The 19,285-nt window shown below is 39.1% G+C and overlaps 1 protein-coding gene across 4 annotated transcripts in view; it reads right to left on the bottom strand.

Annotated features, from left to right (window-relative positions):
• NCOA2 (nuclear receptor coactivator 2) overlaps positions 1–19,285 on the bottom strand; it is a 328,149-nt gene that overhangs the window by 6,830 nt on the left and 302,034 nt on the right. For 3 of the 4 annotated variants that reach the window (XM_019527776.1, XM_019527778.1, XM_019527777.1), the window contains 4 exons: positions 17,504–17,681; positions 14,272–14,470; positions 7,375–7,464; positions 247–2,016 (listed from right to left, as the gene is read on the bottom strand). In XM_019527776.1, the coding sequence (XP_019383321.1) occupies positions 2,005–2,016; positions 7,375–7,464; positions 14,272–14,470; positions 17,504–17,681 (479 nt within the window). In that variant the 3' untranslated portion in view covers positions 247–2,004. Of the gene's footprint in view, positions 1–45; positions 2,017–7,374; positions 7,465–14,271; positions 14,471–17,503; positions 17,682–19,285 lie in introns of those variants that run through there. The other variant, XR_002099516.1, reaches the window with a different exon arrangement.

Here is a 19,285-nt window from a genome sequence, read left to right on the forward strand (position 1 = left end):
CATTTTTTTAGTTTGATCAACAAAATGGTAACTGCTGAAAGATACTTTTTTTCCCATGGGTTTTGAATCCCCCTCACAGGAGACAAACAGATTCTGATTTTCCTTGGTTTTCAGCAAAACTGCTCCATGGAAAACAGCTCTTTCCAATCATCTTTAACATATTTTCTTCAGCTTTATATAGAGCAAGAAGTAGGTTTGTACATTTTAATCCCCACCTCAAAAAAAAATCAAATTACAAGAAAATAAACCTTTCACTCCCAAAAGACATGGCTGATGAGATATTATCAAATGCATTGCATTTTAAATGACATCAAAACATTGGAGATCAGGTAAGAAAGTGTGTGGATTGGGAGTTAGAGGAAAGAAACAGGAAGTCAAAGAACTTCATCAATTCCTTGGTATTTCAAGTCCTCATAAACTGATGCCAGTTTTGTAAAGATTACTCCAACCCCAATGGGCAAGAAAAAAGCCACCCCCACAGTGGCCTGCTTAGTAACAGTTAGTTTCTCTAAGAGTCATTAAGAAAGAATATAAACATACAAAAATCAAGAATTGGTTCCTACAGTGGCTGCATATAATATAGTTTAGATAAATGACTTCATGAGCAGAATCACAAGGTTTAAAAAATGAAAACTCTCAAGCCTACAAATTAGGTCTAATCAAGGCATTGTGATCCTTTACAAAACACTTTTTCAGGAGACACACACAGCTATGAAGATATCTAATTTAATACTGAAGTACCTCATTTGGAATCAACTCCACAACATGTATATCTCACAAAAATTATACAGTTAAAACACTTAAGTTTTGAACTTAAATTATTGCTTGTTTATATATAAACTGGATTTTATGTACCTTACAAAACTTCCTCAGAGTCCACACTGCTTTAAAATAATTAAAAATGCACGATGGTGGTTCTGCCTGTAGTGATATCTGCCATAGGTTTTTAAAAAATCATTATTTTCCCAACAAAGGGGACAGGGAATGGAAATTAACATGTTTTAAAGCAGGTGTCTTTAGCTCTTTTTGATATTATGCACCAATTCTGCCACTACCATCACCAGTAAATGCATTCTCATTGAACCCCATTATTCAGCAACTGGTTACTTGCAGTCTAAACTGCTGGTAACACACTTAGGGAAATGAAGGGCTTACCTGTTCTTTTATTGTATAGAAGAGGTGAATGAGAAAAATGTCAAGAGTCAGGTAAAATCATGGTTGCTGATTTTTAGGAATTTAACAAAAAAGTAACTTACATCGATCTTTTTGATTCATGATTGGTATTACAAGCATTAAAAAATGTGCCTTGTAAACAGCCCTCTCACAGAGTATTCTTAGCCCGTTTCACAACTTTGAACCCATTCAAAATTGATTCGTACAGTATTCTACACGTTCACCTTCCCTAACTTGTCCTTGAAATCAAACCCACTTATTATATTTGTATATGCACCAGACATTGCCTCCCACCCTTACCAGGTTTTGATCCACTCCCCACCCCCAAAATGCAGGCCTTAGTTTAAAACACAAATTTTCAGATGGAACTGAATCCTTTGCACCAGACTGAGTAGCCAGGGAAAACAAAGCAAAAAAATAAGGTCTAGAACTAAACAGAAACAGAACGAGAGCATGGTTGTTATTCCTTAATTACATACATTTAAATACATTCAATCTGACATGGTTTATGAAAATTGCCTGTCAACATTTACTTTGCAGGAGAGATCTAAGTTGCACTAAGGTGAATGCAGTGAACAGACTGAGCAACTGTCTGTACGCTAGCTTCAGACTGTCAAAGAAGAGGCTGCTCTTCCAGCAACAACCATTTTGACCCCACTCTGGAAGGCAGAGCTGAGTCCTGTCTGCAGCGCTTAGCTGAACTTGCTCCAGTGGAACTGGCTGGCAGGTCAGATGGGTCATAACAAACAGATGCAGCTCTTCAAACTGGTTAGGGTTTTGGGCTGGGGAGCCCAGTCAGCTGGAGAAGGGAGCAACCAACAACCTTCAGGGTCAGCAATATTTCTGCAAAAACAGAAATAGGAACAAAATCAATTACTTCTTCATGGACAGAGACGCAGAGAGTAGGGGAACAAGGCTATGTTGCCCACATACAGATGTTAAAATAAGGGAGTCACTGAGATGTAAGGAATTTTATGCTCTATCTCAAACACTGTATGGCAGAATACACAGTATTTGGGATGGGCATTAAATTTCTTAAATCCGAATTGTGCCACTGCAAGACTACCCCAAGTCCAATCCTGAGATTCAGACATGCAGCTTTGTCTTGGATCCTAGGGCTCTCCTTTATCCTATCCTGATGCTCAGCTGAGTGTCAGGAATGGGCACAGGCAGCCCCAAGACTGAGAGCTATTTGGGGCCAGATCCAACAATCAGCTAGTTCGAGATTGGCTCGAGGTACAATCACCTGATTGTTGGCACCAGCTCTAGACAGCCCTGAGTCTGGTTGGAGATATGGGAGTATACAGGGTCAGTGCTGTTTTAGATCTGGGGCTGTTCCCTGGAGATGCCGACACTCAGCTAACTGGCAGAATTTGGGGCAGCCCCAGTGTGGAACAACATGTGCAAATGTTCAATTTAAGATACCACAAAAACCAGCCACACAGACGTTCTACATTACGTGGAATACCTTTGTGTCTGGTTTTCTATTTTATGGTACCACAAGTTGACTGAATATGTGGCATGTTGTAATTTATAGTACAAAAACACGTTAAATGTATTATAAAGGTAACATCTACCAGAGGCCATAGACACATGCATCTATCTTGCACAATACAGATTTAAACAGAACTCAGTCAACCTACATGTCATGATTAAACGAGACCAAAGGGACCAAACTTCCAAAACTGGCCGTAAAACAGGCAGCTTCACAGTTCTCTGTGCTGATGCCATTAAGGCTTTACTTCAACACCAAAGACCACATGTTACTTTAAATATGATTAGTACTGCTGAAGTGAGTGGGACTATTCAGAAGTGTAAAGTTGTGCTTTGCTGCTCTGCTACTGCATCTTTGTATGTGCCCATATTTAGAAGCTGAGAGAAATTCAGACAGCAACCAGTAACATTGCTAAAGGTAGAAACTGGGGCACTAACCATAGGTGTTGATTTTGAAGAGGCACATGGTATGCCACCCATTGTTGCTGCCCTGGCCACTGCCCTTAGCGCAAAAACTGCTTGTAACACCTCTGATGATAACCTCTGAAATTGAGAACCCTCAACAAGTGCTCAGCCCACCAGCTCTTTCTGGGTACCTGTCTTCTCATGTTTGGGTTGGAAACATTATTCTGAACATCATTCTGAACTTGAAAAATCCAAAACTGGATTCTTCCCAAAGAAAGTTTCCATTTAAGTAAATCAGCATTTTCCATCAAAAATATCCAACCGGCTCTACCTGAAACAACAGCTCTGAGAGATGTGAGCCACTCCATTTATCTGAATGAGATGTTGCTGCAAATACATAGCAATATTGATATTTAAATAGTTGTGGTTAACTATTCCACATTCCTGATCACAGAAAAGTGGGGTGCTGATCATATCCACAAGCTACCAAGAGTGTAATTCATTGTGATCAGTGACACTTGCCAGAAAAACACCTCTTTGATTGCCCCTCACAGTTTGACCCCCTGAGAAATGACAGGCAAGAAGCGAAGTGGAGACTCCTGTAGGGGGTATACGAGCACCCCCAAGTGCCTTGCTAATCCTACTGTGAAAACATTGCTTTCCAATTTAGTGCAAGAGCTCAAACAGTCAAATCCTTGTTGATAAACTTTGTATTTTGGCCCTCCCAAACAAAGGTGTGGTTTTCTTTGTGGTGATTTTGGAGCAAGGTAGCTTTCTTCTTGGCTGGTATGGTTGCTGTATTTCTAGCTTCTAAAGGCTGTCTGTAGATTCAGGCAGATCTCATCATATTGCATTTGATTCCCATTTCAAGCTTTTCTTTTTGGCCATGAAGACTAGGAAGGTACCTGTTTTTCCTGAATGACAACTCATTCCAAAACATCACCGTATTCAGGAATCCAGGGCCCTAAATTCATGTCTACTCATTACTCCAGGCCTGCTGCCTACAGACATGGCTGAACCTCAGGAACTCCATGCATCCAACACAACACCCCTGTGATGTTAATCTGAATATGTTCATAATTTAAATGACCTCTAATTTTGTCATCTTAAGTAGGCAAAAATATCTATATACTTTCTCTAGTTGAGCTAGGCCTAACAAAAAATTACTATGCATTAGCTTCCATGTTTAATGCACTGACAACATGTGCTGCAACAATATTAGCATATGGATTCAAAACCCTGAAGAAAAATAAACATTCATAAAGAAATGTGTCCTTATGCTTTTGGTGTATCCACTAAATCAGCCAGGCAGCAATGAGCCACATTCATTCCAATGACTATAAAGGCTTTCAGGGGGAATAAACTTGGGTCATTGCATCATAACAAAGTTACATGATATGAGAAGGAGAATATACAAAAATACAGTCTTGGTGAGGAAAAAACCCCCATCTTTTTCAGGGGATTGCAACCACACATTAAGCTACCATCAGCTAAAGTTACATTTCTACATACAGAACTCTGAAAATTTTTAGTATTTGTGTTGTAATACAACATAACTAATTCCTGATTCGAATTTTCTTCATATAGCTACATCTATTGTATATTTTTTATTTTTATCAAAGAAAGCCTATTCTTAGAGTACACAATATACAACAAACTGCTTACTGCTGCAATATAATAAAAATGTTCCAAACAATGCTACCAGCCGTGACTGATTAAAATACGGTAGAGAAGCAAACCTGCTTTAACCCTATCTTCAGGATTAAGGAAGTTTGCAAAACTTGTATTTTTAAAAATGTGTTACATATTTTACAGGTACTTATGCAAAATTCTGACTGGGGACACAAGTGGACTCCCAAAGACTTCTGTAGAATTCAGTAGTTTTTAACCAGGACAAGTTAAATTGTTTACTTACTATTACTAATACATCTAAAATCATTACTACATACTCAGATTATCCATATTTTAGCTAATTAAACATTGCCATTTGAAATGAGTTTAATTTTGATTTGCAATCCCATGTTGGAACTCTTACCATAGCAAATTCTCACATAAGACTCCAGCATCTTCCTGCCCACCAACATTTAAAGCTTATTTGCTTTCTATCCTATTGATTAACATTTTCCTTGATCTTTTTCCCAGCCTCAGCTTCTGTACCTACTGCCCTCTTCTGTCGCATACTTCTTCCTCTTCCATTCAATCTGTCCTTAAAATCCACCACCTCTACAAACTTTCCCCCCTTATACTCATGATCAACAACACTGTTTCTATAATGTTGAACTCTACAGGGTAAGGACCATACTTGTGTCTAAATGGCAAGAAGATACTTCAAAGATACCGTCCAGAAAAAGGAGATATATTGGCCTCAGTGGCCATCTTTTCTATTATTTCTATTTACATGATCCACTCCACAAAAAAAATTACCTGCAGGTAAATCTTCCAGTCTTGGAGACACACACAATGTCACATGAATCCCAGTGGTATTGAAAACAGCCTTTCAGGCAGTTGTGGTGTTATATGCATGTGAAAATACAGAGTGGTTCTGAAGAGATAGATAACCCTTCAGGTTTCTCTCCTCAACTTCTCGACTGATCTCAACATATTTCATCTCTGAACAGAATTTTTCCTCCTCTTTTTAAATTTTTTACCCTGAAAGTGGAAAATTTTACTTCTAAATGTTATTATTGGCCTCAGTCTTTAATGCTTGCATTTTAATTCCATTTCTTTTTCCTTGGCTTTTATCATTGAGAAATGGAAAGAAGTGACAAGAAATCCAAGTTTTTTGTCCCTTATTTTGCTTACACTCTTTTCCATATTTTTCCTGTTTTAATGGTTCAGAAAAAAACTTTGAAGGGAAGAAAAAAATACAATGAAAAAACTGGAAAAATTAAATGTGGTCAGAAATAAGCAAGTAAGGAACCAATTACAAAAAAAAAAACAAAAAAACCCCAACCACCCAAAAGGGCCTGGGCAACTCATTTGCAACCCTGCCTCTGTTTCAGCACAGAGGGATGACCAAGTCTAAACTATTTCAACAGCTTTAAAGTTTGTATGACATGGTGGCTGGCTCCATGATTAGGCAGTCTGTGTTGGCATTCTATGGCAGGTGAAAACAACTGAACAAGAGAGTAATGCTGCATGCACTTTATTTTAGAGTGGAAACCTACATAAAATCTTTCTGTTTCCTTTGAAGTACCTTTAATGAAAAGTAAAAATGAACACTGATGCAAAAATTAGATAATAAAAACATCAACCACTAGATGGTGCTTTGAAACCATGTTATGGAGTAACAAACCCTGTTTAATCCTTACAATGCTGGATGTGCAATGAAAATGTGAAGGCATCAATTTAGTTTTGGTACGGTTTTAAAAGCCAGGATATTTAATTATTTTCAGCTTATAAACTTCCATGCAAAAATACTTCAATTGCAGTGACCTTCCTTTTATATTTGTGTAGGTTTAGACAATTGTAATGATGCTTGGATCACACACCTTTATTTAAAATTAACTCTGGTCCACAAGAACCAACTTTGTTATAGCAAGCTTCTTCTAAAAGCTGAGAAGGCTATTTTCCATGAAGAACACTCCAGTGAGGGGGCACCTAAAAACTTCCTTGTTCATCTGCCAATGTGTCAAAAGCCTATGGTGGCTTTCCTTTAATACTACTACTGGAATACATATCAGTGTAGTTGCGAGTGTTAATTACTATATCAGTTACATATCGGTCTGCAAGCTAGCTCAGTGCTGCTACTCTCCTTGGAACAAGTATTGTACAGAAGGTAATTTAAATAATTCATAAAATCGTTGCCTTAAGTACAATGCAATGAAAAGCAGAACACTTAGATAGCATTAAATTTAAAATGGATTAAGCAAACAACAGCGGACATATACATCAGCAGTGAAACCGCACTCCTCTTTACCGAACACTTGTGTAATTGCACTGTAAAAAGGAAATAAACTCTAAACGAAACTTTGCTGAATTTAATTGTTTGTTACCTTCATAAATGTTAATGTAGAATGGGTAATTACATGAGAAAGATTTAACACCACCACTTGGAGTCTAAATGAGGATCTGTAACACAGATGTCACTGCCAGTTGAATTAACAATGAATTCACTGGAAAAACCTTTTAAAAACACTAACACAAAGAAAAATGGATTAAAATCATGGGTTATCAAAAAGGAAAAAATTACTCGCACAATAGCTGTTTCTAGCTCTGCTACAAACAAGGGCATCAATACACCTTCAAGTCCTCAAACTACTCAGTTTCTAGTCGACTCTGTGTGCATGTATTATTTCTTACCCGTGTTGCATCCCCCTCCTGCTTTATCATATCCATTCCAGGCAGCTGGTTTGGAAAAAGATTGCCTCCCCTCATAGCAGGATCATTAACCTAACAGTAACAAGATATTGAAGCAACATGTCAGAAAACACGAGGAGACAGTAAAAAGAAATATTACAGAATAATACGTCACGTTGTAAATGCACATGATAACTCGCCTCTAAAATTAAATTATGGTCAGACAAACAACTAGGTAAATAGGCACCATTCTTATTCAGCATGTAGGCCTGACCCATACTATCTTTACTGACAATAGCAGACTTCACTCTTGATACTGTTTTTGCATAAGTGCTCTACTTAAGTGGGATCTAAAAGTAGCTACCTGCTGGGAATGGCCAGAAGCTACAGACCACCAGGTATCTTCCTATTCTCAGGGACAAAGATAGCATTGGTTCTCCTTGATGCAAAACCACAGCACAGCTTTATGAGTATGGTAAGGAAACAGGGCTGAACTGCATTAAATACAGATTAGGTGCAAATAGCTCATTTTCCCTGCTCAGGAGGGATAACAGGAGGAAGGTGATTTTAAGTGCAAAACTGTGTCTGTACTTGTTCTCATATGGATGGTCTTCAGTGGGAGAGGTGGTGGGGGAAAGGTTGTTGCTATGTGTGCTCATTTCTCGGTGCTACACAGGAAGGTTCAAGTTTGCAGATGTAGTTAGTGCTTGACAAATTTCAAGTTTGCTTAGCCAGAGAACATACCGTGCTTACTCAAATCTAAGATGATAGATTTACCACCCCTCACCCCCATTAAAAAACCCTTGTCTTAGATTTGGGTATGGGGCAGGCAAGCAGCTGCTGCAGCTCCGGACAAGGCCAGGGTGGCTCACGTGACAGCAAGACCATGCATGCAGCAGAGGGAGCACGGGGGTAAGGGGCGTGCAGTGTGAGGGGAAGCGGGGAGGGAAGGGGACATGCAGTGCTAGGGGGAGTGTGGGGGAAGGGACAAGTGGAGTGAGGGGAGCACAGAGAAGGAGGCATGTAGTGTTGGAGGGAGCACAGGGGAAAAGTGCGGCAGGGAAAGGAATATGTGAAGCAAGGAGGGGGCAGGGGAGCCAGTGTAGGGAGCGCAGAGTGAAGGGAGTGTAGAGAAGGAATGGACGGAAGAGGGGGAGCACGGTGACAGTGATGCATGGAGCAGGAGGGAGCACCGAACAACAGGGGGAGCTGCCGCTGCTCTGGCCCTAACCCTGACCTGGGCTGGAGGCTGGAGCTGGAACTGCTACTACTGCCTGGCTCAGGCAGGTGCTCTGTGCCCTTGGCGGAGACAGAGCCAATCAGCTTCAAAGTAAGTAGGAGGAATGGTAAAGGGGGTACCAAAGGGCCTGGGGAAGGCTGTCTGCCTCTCAGCTGCTGCTTTCCCTGCCACTACTTTCCCTGTGACAGTAAGGGGGATGGGTGAATTTAAGATGACCCTCCAGTAATTAGATTCTAGACATAGAAAATTAAAACAAATGTATAATTTTCAATGTCTAGAATCTAATAAGCAGGGGAGAGGGGCAGGGGAGCGGTGTAAAATGAGAGTGACTGAATAGCAAGCTCTAGGGGCACTGTACAATCCAACTTTCCTCACTAGCCTTAGCCTCCTGTTCCTGGGTTCCTGTTGGGACCATTACCTATTATACGAACCTTTGGATAGAAGGTGTCTAGTACATTTGAAAATTCCTGCACCATTCCTTTGCTGGAAGGGAAGTAAGTTTTCTGTCTTGCCTCCCTCCAGTACCTCCTGGCTGCTGGGATGTCTTTTTACTACACTACCCACTACTGTCCATTGTCTTGGGTGTGGCAAAAGGAGAAGACAACCTGCCACCAATCATTATGCCCTTCCAGTTTAAGGTCTTTTTCCCCTACCCTGCTGCTTGTGCCATGATTCACCGAGTTGCCAAATAATGGCAAATAAGGAGGAGCTACAGCAAGGATATTGGAGTGATCTGTTTAAAGATCTAGGAGGACAACCACGCACTAGTTTTCAAGTAGTTCACATTAGGAAAGTTATTTTTTCAAACAGATGGGTAGAGGCCTCGCTTTTAATATGATAGTTTAAAGTCTGTTTAAGCCCCCCTGTTTTCCCTTTCTCAATGATAAGCAGGTGAATGGATTTTTGTAAACCCAATCAGCAGATAATATAACTATGGTATTCTTTCCTGGATAGAAAGGGATTAGAAAGCCTTGCAACTGTGTGTTTGGCTAAATAACAAAAACATGAATTTAGGAAGACTATTCTCTTTTATTGACAATTGGGCAGTAGATTTGCTACTATATGTAAGAGTCTCAAAATATACAATATTTTCCATTTCATTCAGTCAACTGGGAGGAAGCAATTGAAAAAAAGCAGAAGATAAAATTTATATTTAAATAAAAAATATATATTAAAGAAAATAACTCTTCTCAAAAACAGCAGCATGTATATGATAGATATTGTGACAGTAGATCCAGCAGAGATGCAGAACAGCAACCTGGCCCTAGTCTGTCTTGCACAAGGTTAACAAAACCATCAGGTGACATCCAATTGCAGATAATTTTTTATTGTCAGTAAAAATACAAGAGTTCAAAAATCATCTTGTTGTTTTGTAAATGCAGCAAATATAATTTGGAAGTCACTGAAAGACAAAACAACCCCAAAGTATTTTTTTCCATAGTCATGTTTCTGACTACAATTGAAATCGAAGTTGTGTTACTGTTTCCATCAGAAAAGCAAAAACATGGGACCTAACATTATTATTATTTTATATTTGTTACCAAGTGCTTCTGCTGCACTAGAGAATGCTTACGGTTTATACCAATGGGATGGCTGGTCTGGTTATGATTTAGATATTAAACCAGAGTAAAACAAAAATCAGACTTGTTTTCCAATAACATTTCTAAAGAGCAAATTACCACAGCCTGCCTGCCAATCGAGCTGAACTGTTTGGAAAATTCCCAATAGACTGTTGCAGATTCTTTCTTAACTCTTTTGATCCCATATACAAGATACTCAAGACAGTTTTCAGAGTAACTTTTCAAGGTAATTCATGCCAATTTGACCTTGACAGTAATGCATCTGTGTGGATGAATAGAATGAATCCTCAGTGGTCACCTTGTAATAGTTTATTTACATATTGCAAAACCTCTCCTCCTGTACCGCTGTGGAGATTTTAACATCCCGTTTCTACATGATTCAAAATACAAAACAAGTAACAATACCGCATGCCTAAACCAATAAACAGGAAGATACTAGAGATGAATTGTTAGTAAATGGGTACAATTTTGGTTTTGCTGAACACTGGAGAATCCACTACACAGAGGGGGCCTGTTTGGTTTTGATGGTTTCCATTTCAGTAGGATCAAACAAAAATAAGGCTCAAAGGGACATCAGGTGGTTGTCTAGTCTAGCCCTTGACTCAAGGCAGAATCACCCCTGCCTAAACCATCTCAGTCAAGTGTTTTAGACAAAACACTCTTATCTCTTATCTGCTCTTATCTTCCAAGAATGGAGATTCCATAACTTGCTCAGTAGCCTTTTCCAATGCTTAACAATGCTCAGAATGACAAAGTTCTTTCTAATATCCAACCTAAAGGAAGAACATTCTTTAATAGTAGCAGTATGGTAGCAATCTACTGAAAGAATAACTAAGCTGGCCGAAAGGGCTTCACTTAATCTTGAAGTGGAAAGTGGTAAGACAATTAGTGTATTAACATTCAAATATTGGTGGATCTAGGATTTTGAAAAGCGGAGTGCACACGGTGTAGTGCAACATCATATTACATAATGCATTTTTCTACAGTTAAAAAACCCCCAGATTTCCTAATATGCTAGGGGCCCAGTGCTCTATTATTCAGTTTAAGATCAGAGCAAACACAAATATAACTTTATTGGAATGTGCACTAGTTTGCTAGGTTATATATTGATTTTAAATGCATAACAGACTAGGCCAAAACAGTCAAAATATAGTGTTCTATTAGTCCTGTAGTCCGAATAAAAAATGTACATTTATCTATAAAGATTTGTAAAATGAAACCTAGCCTTCTTGAGCATCTTGAGATGGCATCCAATACTTGACTGTCAATCATGCCCATATCTGAGTTAATGTTCACTTGAGTTTAAATTACCACACCTGGGTTAAGATTTTTACTTCGAACTATAAACAGTCTGTGAAATAGATGAGCGATATTACCAAGGAATGGCTAACAGACAGCAAAATTGCAGAAGAAAGGGTAACTAGATTAACAGAACATCGAGATCATTGAAAAGGAGAGAGGGTTGTTAACATCACTGAAGTGAAGAGATTAGTAGTAATCAGGTACAGTATAATAAGCCATTAAATCAATTGATTGTCAGCACTGTCTGAACAGAAATGCTGCTTCCCCTCTTGGTTTTAAAGGTTGGGTGGAGCAGGAATCAAACAGGAACTGCAACACTGTCGCCTCATCCCCTCCCCAGAACTGCCCCTGCACCCAAATGTGACATTTTTAAAACTCTCAATATATAGTGCTCTGGGAAGCCTAGGTAATAACAAATGGAGCTGGAAAAGTTAATGTATAAGAAATAACATGATATAGTTGGTATTACTAAAATTTGGAGAAAGGAATTATGCAAACGAAACGTTAAAATAAAAGTTACAGTTTGTTCTCTAAAGATAAATGGGTAAAGGGTAGCACTTTACATCAAAAGAAACCATTATCTGTTACAGTGTCAGTGTCACAGGTGATCCAGCACTAAGGGATATTTTGCTATATGCAACCTCTCAGGTAACATGACAAACCCATCTGTAAGTACCATCTGTAATGCGCGCCAAAAAAAAAGTGACGCTAAGCAAGAAGCCATCTGTTAAAAGGATATGTGGAAGTGGAGATAATATAAATAAATAAAAAGCGGTCATCAAGTCAGGCTCTGCCTCAAGAAAAGCTCTCAGGGTAATGTTGGAAAAGTGGGGAATCCTTACATGTGTATTCTCATCTTCCATTGCTTAATTAGTATTACTACATTAAACCTTACCTGGGGAAAATATTCTCAAATTTCCCAGATATTGTACAAATACTATTAATAATTGCAGCATCCATTTGTTTTTTCACAGTGACAGAACCAAGAGTTGGTGCTATTCTAGATTTGGTTCCAGTGGGTGCGTCTACATGTGCCACTTTTAAGCAGACTTAGCCTAAAACTGTCATTTCTAAGGCACATTAATGGTGTATGTCTACACATGTGTGCCCTTAAATACACCTTAAAATGGCAATTTAAGGCTATGTGAGCCTAAATTTGATACCTGCATAAAGCAAGGTATCAAGCTAAGTTGCATTACCACACATGTAGATGCGCTAATGCACATTAACGTGGTATGCATCAATGGACAGACATCATGTTAACGTACATTAGTGCGTCTGCATATGCACTAATGCGACTTAGCTACTTGTGCCTAAATTTAACGCACCTTAATGCGCTTCTGTGTGTCCATGTGTAGACACATGCCTAAATAGATTTAATACATCTTAAGCAAAGGTGTATTAAATTTAACTGCGTGTGTACACATGCCCCGTATGTAATAAGACATTATAAATTAACTGGTTGTGAAAAATTGAGTGATCAAATTTTAGACTGAGTGATAGCAAAAATGTATTTATTCGTAGCTAAACAAAAGATAATTCAATGACTAAAGTTTTTATTTCAAAAGGACAAAGTTTGAGAAATTAAGGAAAAGAACTTAAGAAAGTAAATTGGATGGAAGAACTCATGGAGTTAAACATGTTTTGTGGAGGAACCTGGGAACTTCTTTAAGTAAAAAATGTAGATACTATCCAGAATTTGCAACCAAGAGAAAGAAAACATGTAGGGAAACATTCCTGACCTAACTGGATGAATAATGATTTCTAAAAGGATATTAGACAAAAGCAGGGAGCCTAAAAGAAATGGAGAAGAGGGAGTGATTAGCAGAGACTGTTCTGTCCCAGAGGTATTAAGTGGGAAAAGTTCAGGTAAGTTAGAACTCACAAAGAATGTTAAAAAAATAGACTCTTTAGACACATAAGTAAAAAAAGGAATAAATGAAAAAATAGGGCCAATATCCAGGGAGGATGGGACTAAGTATAAAGATAATCTAGGCATGGCCCCCAAAATACTCCATTTTCCAGAAACAGGATGACAGTGTTCTGCACAGGAGCAAAGACAGCAGGATGACTAGTGAGAATGATGTCTAGTAAAGTGGCTTTCACTGCAGTGGATGCAAAACTGAGACAGCTGGGTATGCTGAAAGAACTGGCAAACGGAATTGTATGTCTGATTGTAAGAATAAATAACTCAAAGGTGGTATTAAATAACTGGAAAACAGCAAACATAGCACCTGTACTTAATAAAAGAAAACATAAATTGATTGGGCAACTACAGAACCACTAGTTTGACCTCAATAGTATGTAAACCTTTAGAATAATGCAATATGTCTGTGAGAACATGGAAATGATCCTAGGATGTATCAAGTGAGAAAACTTTAGTATAAACAGAGCAATATTAATTCCATTATGCACATGTGAGCCCTGCTGTCAACTACTGTATGTTTTGGTCACCCATGTTCAGGGAAAGATGAACTGGAACAGGTGCAAACCCCTAACCAACTATGAAAGGTTACTATGGTCATCAGGGGAATGAAAGCCTAGAACTGGATGTGAACTGGAAATTTAGATGTTACAGGTACTCTACTCTATTAGTTGTCTAAGTCTTTTTAAAATAAAACTAAAACAAAGGCTTCCTTTTTGTAGTATAACCATTTTCAAAATAGACCAGTAAATTCAATACAATGGCTTGCAGCACTTACAGCTAATCTTACCTACCCAAAAATATACATGTCAAATAAATCCTTTAGCTGTGGTTCCATGTCCTTAAATTCTCACCTGCTCAGGACCCATGGAGGACAACCCTGATGTAGGCACAGAGGTCGCTGAGGTCATGCTGATCTGCCCTGTCATCTGGTTCATGTTGTTCATACCACTTGTGTTGGTTGCCATGGATACACTGATGTTCATGTTGTTATTATACATGCTGGTGCTTGCTTGCTGCCCAAAATGTGGTGGGGATTGTTGTGAAAACATGCTACAGCAAGGAATGGAAAAGTAATGCGTCAGACATAGAATACTGAAGCCACCAAGAAACAACTCTGTTTTGCAATTCTTCAAACTGATCCACATTGTAATATACACTAATTTTAAAAGAAAGCCTGCTTTGCCACCATTGATGTCTGTGAGCTACTTTTTAAAAATCAAAGGCTTAATAGCTGTACAAAAAAATGTGCATCTTTGTTTGCATGGGCAATTATTATATCCAGCAAAGTCCTACCTTGGGGGTCTTTAAGACAAGGCTAGACAAATCACCTTGCTGGGGTTGTTTGACCCCAGTACTCTTTCCTGCCATGGCAGGGGGTCGGACTTGATGATCTGCTCAGGTCCCTTCTGACCCTACTAACTATGAAACTATGTCTGAGGCTACAAATCTGTTGTGTGCGCGCATAACAGACATTTACGTGTATTAAGGGCTACTCACTGCATATGTTTAATAGCCTTGGGAGAGCAATTTTTGGAGGGAAAGTAAAATGCCCTTTCCTCCCCGCAATGCTCATCACAGTACAGTGTGGTTGAGTAGATCTGGGTTAATTAGTCTTCACATGAAAGGCAAGGATTTTTTAAGAGTGATATCTCTAACTGGACCTACAGCATAGTTGGGATAGAGGTGACAAGCTTTTGAATGCAAGGAATTCTTCATCAGGTCCTTAGTTTTCTTGCTCATTTTGCAGGACTATTTTAGAAGGCCATTTGCACACTTAAATACCAGACTAACATGTACACTTATAGCAAGTGGTCTCACAAATACAGGCATGCTAATGTGCAGAGATTTTTGCTGACTGACTTCAAACATCACATTTTGAAAACAGAGTCCTGTAAGACATAGGAAGGCAAATGTCCATTATATTCAAGATGGAAGACAGCTAAAGAAGAACCAGCTGCAAAAGTTTCCATCCAAGTTTTACATAATATTTAGTGCAGGCTGGAGTAGAAATTCCCATTCTGGGTGAATCATACTAGAACTACATCTCAGGAAGTCCTACATGAGTTCCAATATTTACTCACTGGCCCTTTCTCTTTTCAATGAATAAACAAGTTACTACTTGTATGTCATCAATGTAAGTATAACTGAATGCACCTACACAAAATGCTTACTGCGGAGTTGTCTAATTAGATCCGCAGTAAAGCATCACCGTCTGTATGAGTGATGCTATTAGGCTAGAGAGTAAATGAATTAACTCCACTGCAGCACATTTATAGACAGTAACTGGGACTGGCTAGGGCACGAGGATGCTACAGTGTGGGGCTGCCTGCTGGCTAGCCCCACACTGTAGGCACCCTAATGCCCTAGCCCCCTCTGCAGCATGTTGAGCTGGACAGAAGCAGGCCTGGGCTGGCAGGCTGACCCTCTGGGCCTCCTGCCAGCTGGGGCTGCATCGCTCCAGCTTAATGTGCTGTGGCCCCAGGCATACGTGTAAATGCTGCACTCGAGAGCAATGAGTGTGCTGGAGTTTATTGTATAACATTAATATTCATGTGTAAATGTACCCACTAAGAGCTTGTCTACATGGGGAGGATTACGTCAGTCAGGATGCTGCATAGTGGTTGACTTGCAGCAGTCATGGCCACACAGGCTTTTACTTGCATACAAATAATCTCTTCCATTTGCTGGGGAACATCCCCTGCAATAAGCTCAGTGTCACCACTGTGGCAAGGCACCAGAGGCATATACTATAATATGAAGTGCAAATGCACTCATTTAAATGTTATCACAGAGTAGTTACTGTGTGATGAACTTACTAAAAATTTCAAACAGGAGTACAAAGTACACGCTATATTTTGGTAATGTTGATGAAACCTATGTGCTGTAGAATTTTAACCACAGCCTATTGTGGGATAGATACCAGAGGCCAATTAGAAGAAACTACAGTTCTGGAACTGGGGGCAATCTAAAAAAAAAAATCCCATGATTTTCTCCTGCCCTCCTATGAATCACATCTTTTTTGGGCTAGTTGGCACTGTTTTCAAATGGTTATCTAGCCATGAGGGTAGAAACACCATTCTGCATTGCAATTCTTGTCACTGCAAATAAACAGCTGACATACTTATGCAAATATACTTGACATATTGATGCTGGACAGCTGCAAATTTGCAAGCCAATTGCTGTGCTTCTAAGAAGCATTAGCTGCAGTTTGACACTACAATGACAATGAGGCAACATAGGTGCTTATGCAGCACCGCTTCTAAGCATGAGAAGCCAGTGTAAACTGGCAGGAGGAAACAATCCTGTAGACCTAGGGTGCCCAAAGTAGCTTCAGCACTTCAGAATGATAAAGTGCATTTTCCTGGACATCTGCAATGAGATTAGCCCAGAACTGCAGCCGTTGTACACCAGCCCTCCATTTAGAAACATGTGGCCATCACCAAGAAACTCACCCTTATAGTTGCTACTCATCAGTCACAAGCCAATCTGGTGTGGAAAGATTTGACTGCTAAAGATGTTTTGATGGAGCCATGTGCTGCTATTAAAACAAAATACTTCCACTGCATACACAAGGCATGGCTCAGTACTAACATAAAATGAAAGTTATATGCTGATCCCAGGTGCCTGAAAGCATTAAGGGACCAAAACAGACTGCACTGCAGCATCAGAATAAGGAAGTAATGTCTAGTCACTAAGATCCCAGAGGAGAAGGCAAACACGTTGATAAGCCAGGGTAAGCAGGGTGCAAACACTCGGGCAAGGCAGTGAGGTAGATAATACTATAATATGAAGTGTAGATGCACCCAAAAGAATGTTAATGTTAGTGTGCAGTGGGTACTGTGTGGTGAACACTGGTAAGCCCTCAGCCATCTCTTGTGGAAGTACATAGCTAATGTACAGAATAAAGAATTACTATTTTGTTAAATTACAAATCCAGCTCATGTACAGCTGGATGCATCAGTAAGACCTCTAGTAAGCAAGGTAAAGATAAGAAATAAATATTTTTCATGTGAAGTCTAGTTTACATGAAAAAGGCATACTTTTCTCATATGAAATGATACATTTTTATTTATGTAGATTTACCTGTTCCCACCCATGTTCCCTTGTGCCCATCCATTCATCTCTGTAGAGGACTGATAGGCAGGGTTAGCCTGAGACTGCTGTATCATAGGACTCTGAGTATGAGCCATCCTTGGGGACATCAGTGGACTCTGGGGAGTGGTAGCCCCTGTGAAGCCTGGATCAGGTTGCTGACTTATTCCTAAAGAATAAAAGGTCATTTTTACTTAGTGTACATTGTAAACAAGTACAAACTGATAGCCTGATCCTTGGGCACTACAACACTGATGTGCATGTGCCTAAGGGACCAATATGAATCTTGGCCTTAATTACCAGGATATATTATTAAACATTTCTAAGACACCTGTGCATCTTTCATTGATATTAACAAGAATAACTTAACAGAACATAACTGCCTGCTTGGCTTCATAGGGTAAAGCTGCATAAAATTTTTGAACATATTTACAATACGTATAATACAAGCAATTTTACTGGACATGTCTATTTTAGGGGAAAAACCCTAAAACATATAGTGAAAAAAACCCACCCACTACAACAGTGCACTCCAAATTCTCTCCCTCATACCAAATATTTTTAAACTTCTATCCATTTTTAATTGATAGAGATACAGAGTTATTACTACCCAGAGTTTTATACAAAATGAATCAAAATTATCCTCTCATAAGTGTGGAAATCTGATTCTTAAAAGGCATATTCCCAAAAGCAGCAGAAAATATTTTGCCAGCTTATTTTATATGCATATCTGCTCAAGCAATTAAAGACACCAATGTCTGGTGAAGAAGAAATGGGACACAAGCAGTAGGAAAACTATTCCCAGATTTGGGTCTGTGTTCCCCTTTGGGCAAGTCATAACCTCTTTGTACCTCAGTTTCCCGATCATAAAAACAGAATATTAAGGCTCAATCACCCCAATAAACAAAACTGAATTCTGGGAATGGAAAGCACTACAATTGTTTAAAAACTTGTGTTATTAATATTATATCAGAAGGAGAGACAGAAAATTAAAAAAAAAAAAAAAAAAAAAAATCAGTATTAGGTAGAATTGTTTTTTGTTAATTATTGTAGCAGAGCATGCAAAGGATATAACCTATAACAGCTGCACAGTAAAAGGAAAGGTCAAAGCTGGGTAGCAAATCAGTGGTAGGCAACCTTTTCTAGTTGGGGGCCAGAATGACAACTCAGGTTAGAGGCAGGTGTGTGCCAAGACCTGGCTGCTGCTGTCACCAGTTCTCACTGCTGTGACCCAAGAAAAGCCCCCACACTCCCAAAGCCCCATGGCCTGCTGGCTGGATCTGGCCTGTGGGCCACAAGTTGCCGACCCTGCAGTAAATGATAAGTTATAACTGTTCCCTACAACCCCCTCCAAGCAAAGCAGAAAACAGCTTAGTTAAAAACAAGGCTGGAATGACATCAACCATTAGATACATATAGGCTTGGGGACACGGAGATGGAAGCCTTTTTATGTATTAAATTTTATTATCTAAAAGTCAATGGTTAGGCTGTTAATTTGACATTAAAACATGCAGACAAACTATTACAATTTAAAGGTGATACCTGATATTAACTAATCTCTCATGACCACTATGTAAGAACAAACCAATATAAAGATGATTTAAAAGAATTCTGTATAGCTTTACTTCTGAATGGTTTTTTCCAGCACTCATTTGTTTTATCCACTAACACTGATAACAATTAGCATATCTTTATTCATCTGCCTTTTAAGGATATATATTGATTTGTTTCTTTTGGTCAGAATTCAGAGCCTTTCAAGCCTATATATATATA

Source organism: Gavialis gangeticus, unplaced genomic scaffold, assembly GCF_001723915.1.
Source record: "Gavialis gangeticus isolate Ggan-Ray unplaced genomic scaffold, GavGan_comp1, whole genome shotgun sequence".
NCBI lineage: Eukaryota > Metazoa > Chordata > Crocodylia > Gavialidae > Gavialis > Gavialis gangeticus.